Here is a 12,103-nt window from a genome sequence, read left to right as displayed (position 1 = left end):
TCTTGCATTCATTCAGGATGAAGTAGTTTCTTTTCCCTTGTACATTGAGGCGATCCAGTTTGCTTTCCATGAGGAGAACATGGTCCGCATTGCCGTACGTGCTTTGACACTTAATGTCTATCACGGTTAGTATCTTTTGTTTCAGATGGAACATTTTCTTTTCTTTCCTTATAGCATTTAAGCTATGGTCACACCTTTTTGTTTATTTATTTTTTCAGTTGGAGATGAATGCGTTAATAGATTTGTCACAAGCACTCTACTGGCAGATTATTTTTCGAATTTGGTTGCGTATTTCAGGAAGCAGTGCATCAGCTTGGATGGATGTGTCTCTGAAGCTGCAGAGTAAGAACTGAAATGTTAATATTGGGAGCAGTTGGAAATTCTTAACTGTACAATTGTCACAAAATGATGTTGCTTTCACTTTTCAGAGATAATAGCACCAAACTCATTACTTTAGAAATTGGTCATTGTACTTCCTGCCTCCTAACATGCATTCACTGAAACAGGAACCCAGACTCATCTGATCTAGCCTGTTTCATCCTTTCTGCAGTAGATGAAATTGAAGACACTTTGTACTACTGTAGTGATGTTATTTCTTCTGGGGTTCCCAATATTGAAAGATTAGTAACAGAAAATATTTTGCAGCTTTTGGTATTTCCATCGCTTCTGCCCTCTTTGAAGTTGGAGCCTGTTGATGTAAGCATCATTGCAGTTTTGGTTCCCATTTCTGGTCTTTTCACCATCCTGATTCTCCTATCATTTTCAAACATGCTTTCCAATAACCAGGTTTTTTTTTTTTTTTTTTGTTATATATTTGCTAATCCAGGGCATGCAAATAGGTGCTAGCACTTCCATGTATTTACTCTGCTGCATCTTGCGCATTGTTAAAACCAAGGATTTGGCTCGTAGCATCGGTGCTTCTCTTTTCTGTACACCAGAGTCTGTCCTTCCAAAATTGGAATCCAGACCCAATGGTTATGTGTCTGGTCATGATCTTACTCATGAAAACCATCAGCCCCATCCCGATGCTCTTGGTATGCAGGCAGGTGGAGGAAGCTTAAGAGTTTCTGTATTAAATTTCTCTAGTTCTGACATACATCCAGCAGGATGTCCTTTGTTGCAACATGATTATAGCAGCCCCCATTTGGCTTTGAGGTAACAACCCATTCGTTTTCATCAAGAAGAGTCATTATGTTTATAGTTTTATACACAAACCTAAGCTCTATTGTTTGATTGAATATTCTTCAAAAATACATTCTAATGATTAGAGCATATAGGGAAAATGCAAGTCCACATCCCATCATTAGCAAAAGCTGTGATACGGAATGATCAACCTTAAGCAAGAGTGACTGATTGGAATACCTTGATTTCTTTTTGCCTAATGTGCCTCTACATTATCACTCATTTATATCAGCAAACTTTGTCCAAGAAATCTGTTTTTACAAAGACAGTTGAATTTCCAGATTTCAAACAATTACAAATAGATCCGTTGAATCCTCTATGTAGTAGCTGTGTGAGATATTTGAGTCTTCCTAAAACTCTAGAAACTCCAAATCCTGTTCCCGAAGAATCCAATTCCTTGCAACTTTCAATGACCCAGTGGAGAGGGAAGTTTAGGAGAGAGGAAGCAGGCACTTATTTAACGAGTGGAAAGGTCATTGGAGAGGGAGTTAGGTTTAGGGAAGGGTTGGGTGATCAGATATACCTTTCTGGATGACATGGGTGGGTGTTCAGAGTCTAGCTTATAGATTCCAGTACTCAAAAAGGGGTATTTAACTAGGGAGTTTTATAAGTTCATAGGGGAATGTGAATTATCAGTTTTAGATATATAGTTTGGGATGGGGAAACAGAGTCATGTATGATGGCATCACTAACTGGTTTTGAACAAATAATACACATCTTTTCATTGTGCATGGTTCATCCCAAAAAGATGGACTAGTGGTCAACCTGGCATCTTGTGTATGAAGCATGTACATTCTGAGGTTGTTATGTTCTTAGTGCCAGTGGAGCTTTGTGAATCCGTGTTGCCACTCCATTGAACCATTCTTCTTAGCTTGGCATGATGGAGTTTGGGATCCAAAAAGGAAGATTTTGTGGAGGCTTTGCCCCTCCTTGTTGGGCTGTGGGGACATGGCCCAGGCATAATAACAGATGCTTTTGTATACAGTTCCACAGTGGAGGTCTTTTGAAGCACCAAAATGAATGTGGTAACTGCGCCAATTCTTTAAGGGCCTGTTTGGATTTTGGAATTAGGTGGTATGGGCTGTATGGCATTGCATTTGGTCCAATGTAATTCCATCTGGCGTTTGGAAAGGATTGGGTTAATCCAGGTATCATATCATCCGATCCTTACAGGAGATACAACAGGATTTCTGATGGATTTAAAAATCCACTATATTTGTGGGCTCCATGTGATGCATGTGTTTTATCCATGCCATCCATCCATATGCGCCCTTTACACGTGATGATCAAGTTGCATATGCGTACATGTGACCGGCATCAATTGCGAAATCTGGTCCGTTGATTACAATTCCATGGTCCACCAAACACAGGTTTCACTTAATACGGTGTTTTTCCTAAAGGAAGAATTTGATCCCAAATGTGGGATTAGACGGTCAAAATACCATGGTATTTCCAGACACATAATCATTGTGCAATAATGGTGTCAATTCCACCTAATGCAATTTGATGCCATTTAATCCCCTGTTCCAAACAGGCCCTAAAGGAGGATTTTGTAGAACTTCTGGAATTTGGATTCACTGTATAGGGAGAAATGATTCCTCATTATTGCTCCCTTTTGTATCTTTTCTCTTTTTGTTTATAAAGTTCTAGTTATCTTTAAGAAAAATGAAGATCCTTTAAGGAGACATGTATGAATTCATTCTTTGATAGATAACCTGCACTGTGTTCTGCCATTTTTTCCGCTTCTTACGTGCTTTTCTAGTATGTGGGCACTATTTTTTTTCCCTTAACCAAGCAGCTTCTTTTGTTTGACTGCAGACCGCAGTAATATGTGCGTATTACTTATTTCTGTTTTCTAACCTAAGGGAAGTTATGGATTGTATTTTATGTAGGGATATATTGCTGTCATATGTTGTTAGTGGGGATGAAATACATGTTTTGGGTTCTTTGAATCTGCTGGCTACCTTGTTGCAAACAAAAGGTCAGACTTCTTCAATTATTATATTTGGTCCTGTTATGTTTCTTAGTCTTGATGTCTTTTTATTTATGTTTGTTTCTTCTTATAGAACTGGATGAGTCAATACTGGATGCACTTGGGATTCTTCCTCAAAGAAAACACCATAAGAAACTCTTGCTGGTAGGTCTCAGTGCATTTTGCTCTAACCTCATGTGTTCTAAGGACTTTGCGAAGTGCACATGCTTGTGCAATAAAGCTCAAGCTCATGTACACTCTATGTGCCAGCCTGGCACGTAGGTCTCAGATCCATTCCATCCATCAGATTGGTCTAACCTTGTCAAGGTTTTCCTGAAAATGAATCTGGTCCACCCAGCATGTGGCCCCCAATATTGGAAACAGGTGGATGGGTTAGAAAACTTCAGCCAAAATTTTCAGAGCCTTCCATTTGGTTTGCTAACTGTCACCTACCAGACCAGTGGATCAACCTGATTCTTGGGCTAGGCCATCAATATAGTGGTGCCATTCTAATGGGTAGATTGGATCTTGGACCTATCCTTCCATTCAGCACATGTGTGGCATGTACATGATCTTTATTGCACATGCATGTGGGCCTAGCAAAGCTCCTAAATAAATGTTTTACTTGACCTCATAAGATTGTCTAATATCTCAACCATTGTAATTTCAAAGAATCCAGTCATCAGATGCTGCGAAGGGAAACTGAATGTTTCAACTTGAAGCTAACTCCCTAATTTGCTTGAGGATAAAAGTGACCTTCCATGGTCCTATTAGCTCATAACAAACCCAATCATATCTTGGAACTACCTTTCCCCGACTGTAGCATAGAATATGGAGGGAAAAATGCTAAGGCTCTCTGGCCCCAAAATTCCAGATCCTACCCAATTTAAAAGCTAGAAAATGCACTTGTTTTTATTCCGACCTATCTTCAGGGCAGACTCAAGTTTCAGCAAGTTGTTTTGAGGTACAAATAGGAAGCCCTGTAGTAAATCTTCGGTTTTGGCCAATATTAGCAGCCCTAATCAGATCACAATGAATAATAAATTAGGGGAAGAGATATGGTAGAGAAAGGTGGATAAAGGATTTTCTAGTTGAGTCGCACCAGATATCATGAGTTTCACTTCTAGGGCATATCTAGCTCAGGATAGGGAAACACTTCGCAAGTTGAATTTTATCAAATCATGTCTATAAAGTTCATAGACATGGGTTATTTACAAGCCCCTTATGATCGGAGTTTGTCCTTAAAAAACAAGATGCTCATGCGAGGGGAGGCACTGAAGTTCATATGCATAGCTTATTTCCTAATAAATTGTGTAACAAGCGTGGGCCTCGGTGAATATCAATGGTGAGGATTCCCTCCCACTTTGCTATGGGCCACCTGATTTTTGGATCAGGCTGACTTTTGGGCCCTAGGGGTTTCATGAGGTGACTCATCTAGTGGATGGTTCGGATTTTGTGCACACATCACATGAGATGAGTTCTCAAAGGGTTCTCACATGGATGGCTCGGCCACTAGCTGACCTCAGCTCGAACTCGGCTCGGCTCGGTCCTCGAGCTTGACTGGCCAGCTCAGCTCGGTTCGATCAGTAGCTCGGGCCAATTCGAGCCGAGTTCGAGCCAAGATTGCCATTGCAGCATTTCCACCAACACCTGGACTGCACCTTCAAAATCCCACTGTTTGTAAAATAGAAGCAATGGTTTTACAGGTATTTTATCGAACACCTTCTAAGCAACATAAAAACCAAGAAAAAAAAAAGGGTATTTGTTTCATGTACATACCTTGCCACCAGCCACACTTCGTTGAGTCATTTCATCAAACACTTAGTGAGCAACATCAATAGCAAAGTAACCGAGTCACCGAACTGATTCGATCCGAGTTCGATTTGAGCTGGATTCGATCTGAGTCAAGTCCAGCTGGGGCCAGCTCGAACTCAGCTCGAACTCATTTTCGAGCTCAAAAAATCAGCTCGACTCGGCTCGAACTCAGCCTCGAACCGAGTTGAATTGAGTTTTTTCGAGTCGAGTCGAGTCGAGCGAGCTAACCGAGCTAGCTCGGTTCGTGTACACCCCTAGTTCTCACGAATTCTCATGAGAATCAGTTCCTAGGAGAAAATTTCTCTCTCTCTCTCTCACACGTGCGCGCGCACACATCATCATCTAAATCATATCCCAACACGTGGATTTTATATATATATATATATATATATATATATATATATATATATATATATATATATATATATATATATGTAGTTTTGCTAATGCCCCCACCTTCGTGGGACATTAGCAATGTCCCCAAGCCTTTTAAACGGCACATGGGGTGACCTATCTTCGATCTGAACCTTTTGTTCATTCATACAACTAGGAGCAAGCCATGGTGCAAGAATCGAGCCGATTGGATGATACCAACCTTTGAATGGGGTCAATTTGTTGCACTGTCCATTGTTTAAGAGCCATAAATCACATGATTAGAATTATTAAACCAAAGTGTTACTTTAGAATCATAAGAAATTTGAAGTGGGATCTATCTTCTAGGTGTTTCAAGATGTCGATTGGACTCTTTTTTTTTTTTTTTTGCTCTAGACAATCTTGACTATCCATTTTCATGCTATTGATCGGAAGCTTAGGATAACCCGATTGTCATTTTGCACCATGGCTTGGCTTGCCCCTAGTTGTATAAATGAATGAACGATCCAGATCGACAAATAGGTCACCTTGTGTGCCATTTAAATGGTTTTGGGACATTGCTAATGTCCCCATGAAGGTGGGGAGATTAGCAAAACCCTATATATATGAGCACATGGGTTAACATGTGAGGAATTCACAGGTTCATCAAACCACATGTATTAACAGATCTGTTTGGGCAGACTTGGATCTGAGAGATCTGTGCGGATAGATGTGAATCTTTTGCACACATTTGCGTGCATAGGCACACACAATTTCGTGTACAGAGAGATTTGGGCTTGCCTGTAATGATCAGGAAGTTCAGAGGATCCTTTATTTTATGCGATATGATGGTGGGGCTGGTTGCATCACAGGTGCTCTAGAGTCTGCCTCAACACACGTCCAATCAGGTGGGCTAGAGAAAGAAGGGGAGATGGTACCATTCCACTCTCTATATTCGTAATCACCTCGGAGAGACTCAGGTTGCTAGAAAATAACCTATGAAATTTGGTTTCCAAATTTCCATTAAGGGCTAAACCATGGAGATTTCTATCCTAGCACAATCACCCAAAATGTACCTATTGTTTAGTAGCAGGCAGCTGTTCAAATTTGGAATTGAGTGGTCTTATTCTAAATAGCTGAACATTAAAACCACGCCTTTGCTTGATGGCTTCGAACATGTAGTAGCTCAAAATTCCTATTTAGTCGGACAAGTTATAGTAATCCCAAAGTTGGCTACCTTTACACAAGAAGTTCAGAAGACATCCGCAAAGAGAAGAAAATACACTGACTGCTGCATGATTCCCTACTCGTGTGATCCACTTCTAGTTGTCACAAAGAGCTAGTTTAGTTACATCTTCTACGAAGAAAATTTCTGATTTTGCACCATGTTTCGATCTTTGTTTGCTTGATCGCTAGCCGTGATGTGTTTAATTTCTACCTGTTAGATGTGTGTAGCATGTAGCCGTTGTGGAGTCAGCACCCCGGCTTGCAGCCTAGCAGTGTCAGTGTTTACCGTGTACCTGTTGGCTCATCTATTGAAGAATTGATACTATGCCCATCGGGAAAGTCATGCCCTACAAGCACCAGTGACTATCACAACTAGAGCTGGGCATGGGACGACTCGACAAACTCGACTTGCCTGACTCGTTCAGACCTGACTCAATCCGAACCGAGTGGGTGAGTCGATCCGAACTGAGTGGGTGAGTCTATCCAAACCGAGTTGACTTCGTCCAATCCGAACTCCAACCCAGTCGAGTTTGGGTCACCCAATAACTCGGTACTGACTTAACCCGAAATCCAACTCGGTATTGACTCGACTCGATTCGAAACTCGACTCATACATATATATTAAAAAAAACTTAGATATGACGTTTCAGATTTGAGATACTGTGTAGCTGATGGAGAGGCTGCAATTCTAGCAAGTGCACCTAGGTTTTGAGTTATGATTTCAGCCCGTGGATACCCGCTACACCTGACCCGACTCGGTGCCGACTCGGTACTTGTGACCGGGTCGGACTCGGTCCAGATTAGTCCAGGCCAGACCCGGACTCGGATTGGGTCAGGCATGCTGGACTCAGTACCAAGTCGGGTCGAGTTCGGGTCTCCACTCGATGCCCAGCTCTAATCACAACCTTATGGGCTGGTGAATACAGGTAGATGTCTTCGAGGTGGTAATTAGGGCTGCGAGATGTTGAGAAGAGAGTCCAAGTGAGATGGCAATGTGGTCTTCTTACTTCTCCATTTGTAATCTTTTTCCATACGAGGTTGTTATTTGGCTATTTATTTTTGTGGGAGCTTCCTTTTAATTTAAAAGGTGCCTTTTGCTGACTTAGCTAAGCCCATGAAATGGTGGGACATTGGGAGTAAGAAATAATTACCCACCTCTTTGAAATCAATGGTTGCAAAATAAGATGGATAAAGATGACTACATGTGTTTAAATAGCAGAGCCTTGATGACTGCCACCTAGCATGGGAACAAAATAACTACCCGTTACTTGAGTGACAGGGCCCTAGTGAATGATCACCCACATGTTTGAATGGTAGTCACGATGGCTGATGTAAAATGGGCAGAAAAATGACTACCCACATGTGTGAATAGGAAAGCTTTGGATGTCATGTAGCATGTGCAATAAATATCTAAGCATTAGCTTAGTAAGCAAAACTCCATTTTAAACTCTGTATTTCTGAAAAGAACATCTATGATTGATTAAATGTTTAAAACTCAGTATATTTCAGAGGGCTTGTTTTTTCAAATTAAACACTTTTTTTTTTTTTCAGGAAAAGAGGCTCGGTTTTATTCAAAAAACTTTTGAGGGCAAATCAAATATATAGAGCATTGCCATCCTTTAATAAAGTTGAGTAAAAGTGGAAACTTTTAATGGAGAGCCATCAATTTGTACATGAGTTACTTGAAAATGAAGGCTTTGGTAAAGTCAAAGAACACAAGTAATCCGCTACTAAATTTGTATTTTTTAGTCTAGTTTATAAGCAATATGTTCACACATATATGCATTTATATAATCACTCCATTTTTTATGTTGAAACTTGAAACCATATAAAACCCAAACTTATCGTTCTCCGATTTTTTGACATTTATGTTTTTTAACCGTCTTTGCAAGGGTCGGAACTGAATTAAACATGAAGATTTCGTGTATTTTTTTTTTTTGTCGTATGCCATTTTGCTAACTATGCCATTAGTTGAATGGTGGAGCTTTAATGACTGCCACCTAGCACGGGCAGTCAATGACTGGAATGATGGTGCTCTGATGACTTCCACCTAAAATTATTAGCCACAAAATTATGGCAGCGTAAAGATGCTTCCACGGAGGATGTGGCACATGGAGTGCCATATAGGATGCATTTTTAGGCAGAGTTTATAGAACCACTTAGAAGGACGTAGGTCGCACCCCTCAAAATGTAGATGCCTAAATTGTCTCGTAAGATATTTATTCCCAGTGCATATCTAATAACATTTTCTTTGAATGAATGCAATTTCATTGGTTTTAACATTTCTACTAGGAAAGGGTTGTCGTAGTCGTCAATTTGTTCTGCTATGTTATTTAAAGTGGAAGAAGAACCATACCAAAATGTACTGGTATGTGTTTTTCAGGACTGAATCATGTTACTCAGACTGTAGCGTATTTGTGAAATGTTTTTCACTTCTTTCCCAGGAATTTTACCAAAACAGTTGCCGCAAGGGATGTTTTAGGTAAAAGAACCACATTATCAAATTTGTTACAGTTTTTTTTTTCATGTTTATTGGGAGGCCAGTAGGTTCTCTTAAACATGTCTGTGTTTTGGGTGTTGCTGTCCTGTTTCCTCTTCTTTCAATAAGATTTCTTATCTATAAAAATATGTTATGTTACTTCTGTATAAGTTAATGTATGTCCATATAGAATAATAGATTTGACATTGTTGTTGAATGACAACAATATAATGAGAGAGCTAACCACCCTTGTATTGGCCCATCACCAGGAATGTGGAAGCTCAGCGTTGGTGATTATTCTTCTGGAAATTCAGGACCTTTGGTATAGGTGGCATCTTAGAGATTGGAACAAAGGTATCAATTTCTCTTTTTCCAGTCCCTTGGGATGGGAGGCCATACTTTAGCAAAATAAAGCTCTCTATGAGGGGCTTTGCATTTTCTCTAAATCCTATCCTGGGCCACTTTTAGTTGAGTGCGTTTCAAAGAATACTGCTCTTTGGGGTAACAATAAGGCAGTGGAATCACGGATACTTGCTTTTATCTTTTTCAGAGATAAGGCACTTAGTATTGAGGTTAAACACTTTGTATTCCTCAATTTGGAGTAAAGGTAGTGTCATGGGTCACCTTAGCAGCTTAGCTAAAGGCAGTGTAGGCTGTTCTATGCTTTGTAATAGGGGGACATTCTCTTTGATGTGATTTAGTACTTCCCATTCCAATAAATACTGTTATTCATTAAAAAAAGAAGAAGATATTTACACATCTGATAAAATTTATTTACTATAATGTTAAGCTATGATGTATCACCATCTACTAGGTGCACATGGTTGTTCAAAAGGGGAAAAAAGCAACAATATGCCAACTTGTAAGGTTCATATCTTGGAAGTTGGATATGAGGACACTCCATCTTAAAACCTCAATGCGTGGGACAAAATTTGTCAATTTGCTGGACTAGGATAGCCTTGTGTCTGGTTCAAGTGTCTTTGAGTCCAACATGCATTGATTTGGAGATTCATTCGGACTTGTGTGCTGTAAATTTTCTTGGATTCTGTGATTATGCAAGTGGTTTAAACTTGGCTATTTATTTAAGGTCATTGAGTATTTTAGAAATTCTTTTTTGTTTTTCTTTTCCAAAATTTTGTAGCCCTTTTTCCTGAAGGGAATGCATAAACAGAATTTCATGCTCAAGGATTTATGGCATGTTAGAATATTACTATTAGTTCATCACCGTCATGATAGTCGTCATAGCCTTATCCAGCCATTTGGGGTTGGCTAAATTCCACAAGAAGCCAGTTTACATGTTATGGTGTTGTTTTTAGGGAACAGTTTAGCATGATAACAGGAATTTTCATGATTGTTTGGCAAAATTCAGTGAGTGTTGCCTTACCTGACATCAAACCTTCCATACCCAGGCTTGGGACTGGCTAGCGCATCACACCGGGTCCCATGATAGTTTATGCCTTCCTGGGTTTTGACAGCAAATGGTAGCTTCCATTACAAAGTGGAGACACCTTTTGTATTTTCTTACACGCCTATCTTGCTTTCTTTTCTAAAATGTTGTTCTCCTTTGTTTTAGGCAATCTTAATTTCCTGGTCACTGCAGTGCTTATTATTCAATTCAGCTTGTTTCCAAAGTTATGTTCAACTATGTAGAAATAATATATTATGGTTATCCTTCCTTCCTTCCTTTTTTTTTATTTATTTCATGATGTTGCATCATTTAATTGAAAAATGTTGATGTGGTTCTATTTTATGCCTATAGAAAGCTTTGGTGGGTGACGTCTCAGGTGAAGAGCGGCTATTCTCTGAGGAAAATAGCTTGACGAAAGATGAAATCAGTACCGAACTTGAGAGATACCTACAACAGCTGAAGGTATATTTTCCCCACCCCTCATTATGTTTGCGTGTCATCATCATCGTAGCCTTGTCCCAGCTATTTGGTGTTGGTGTTCAAGATTGCTTAGCAAAAGATCTGCAATCGGTTGTTTGCCAGACTTTTAACTCTCCTTTACCTAGGCTTGGGGCCAACTAGCGCATTGCTAGCGAGCAATCTCTCTCTCTCTCTCTCTCTCTCTCTCTCTCTCTCTCTCTCTTCCCCTGTGTGTGTGTGTGTTAAGATCCCAACGGTTTAAAGAGCCTAGCTTGATCCGTTTCATTAGTCGTAGGGCTTTTGCTGTATTGGTTAAGTTCTTAACAATTGGTATAAGAGCCGACACCACGTCATGTTTTAGACACATGGAAGGCATGACCTGTGGAAAGGGCAACTTGAATCAAGGTGAAAGCTGCCACGACATGGAAATGGCTACTTGGACAACCAGAGTGTAGCTGCCAAGTGGAGAGGGCTACTTGGATAAGCAGAGTGCTTCCGCCATGCCTTAGAAAGGGCTACCAAGCAAGGTGTTCCGTATCTGTTACGATACGCCCATAAAGGCCGATACGTATAAGTAACGACCATGACCGTTACGCGATACGAGGGTGAAAAGGGCATTTAGTTTTTTGAGACCGTATCAGCCGTTATGTTGGCCGTAAAGGTTGTTATAGGGCATAACAACCGTTACTCCCGTAATGGTTGAAAAACGATCACTTTTTTTTTTTTTTTTCCATTTAAATTCATTTTTCGCCTCTTTTCACTTTTCTCATTCCAAAAACTTTCCTATATCATTTTACAACATATTTCGACCACTCTTATTATAGCTTTTAAGATTAAAATTGTGGATTGAAGTGATTTGAGCGAATAGAATCTTCGAGGGCCTTTTTTTCAAAAAATTGAAAAAACAGTATTCATGCCTTTTTCTGATTTCTAGTTGTAATGCTTGATTGTGATGTGTAAACATTAGAGACATAATCATATTAAACAATTCATTAGACAACCCGATACAACACTCTCACCAAAGAGCGACCGTTACACTACCATAAACATGTTCAAAACAAAAAATGAATATATATTTGAAATATTTACATTATTCTTGATTTTCTAGATTTTTTTTTTCAGAATTTTTCAGGCAAAAGAAAATTTTCAACTGTTACAACCCCCGTAATGGTCATTACACCCCCGTATCGGCCGTTATGGTTGATACCCG

At 39.8% G+C, this 12,103-nt stretch overlaps 1 protein-coding gene across 11 annotated transcripts in view; it reads left to right on the top strand.

The window, feature by feature from the left end:
• The window catches only part of LOC131256670 (protein TRANSPARENT TESTA 9-like), a 39,191-nt gene that overhangs the window by 8,120 nt on the left and 18,968 nt on the right, over positions 1-12,103 (top strand). For all 11 annotated transcript variants that reach the window (XR_009176913.1, XM_058257645.1, XM_058257646.1 and 8 more), the window contains 7 exons: positions 17-125; positions 219-342; positions 507-696; positions 827-1,155; positions 3,075-3,163; positions 3,249-3,319; positions 10,786-10,896. Coding sequence is in view for 10 of the 11 variants with exons in the window: in XM_058257645.1 (XP_058113628.1) it covers positions 17-125; positions 219-342; positions 507-696; positions 827-1,155; positions 3,075-3,163; positions 3,249-3,319; positions 10,786-10,896 (1,023 nt within the window). In the remaining variant the exon portion in view is untranslated. The remainder of the gene's footprint in view (positions 1-16; positions 126-218; positions 343-506; positions 697-826; positions 1,156-3,074; positions 3,164-3,248; positions 3,320-10,785; positions 10,897-12,103) is intronic.

Source organism: Magnolia sinica, chromosome 9 (genome assembly GCF_029962835.1).
Source record: "Magnolia sinica isolate HGM2019 chromosome 9, MsV1, whole genome shotgun sequence".
Classification (NCBI taxonomy): Eukaryota; Viridiplantae; Streptophyta; class Magnoliopsida; order Magnoliales; family Magnoliaceae; genus Magnolia; species Magnolia sinica.
The sequence above is the reverse complement of the archived record's forward strand: the minus strand, read 5'-3'. Positions and strand labels throughout refer to the sequence as shown.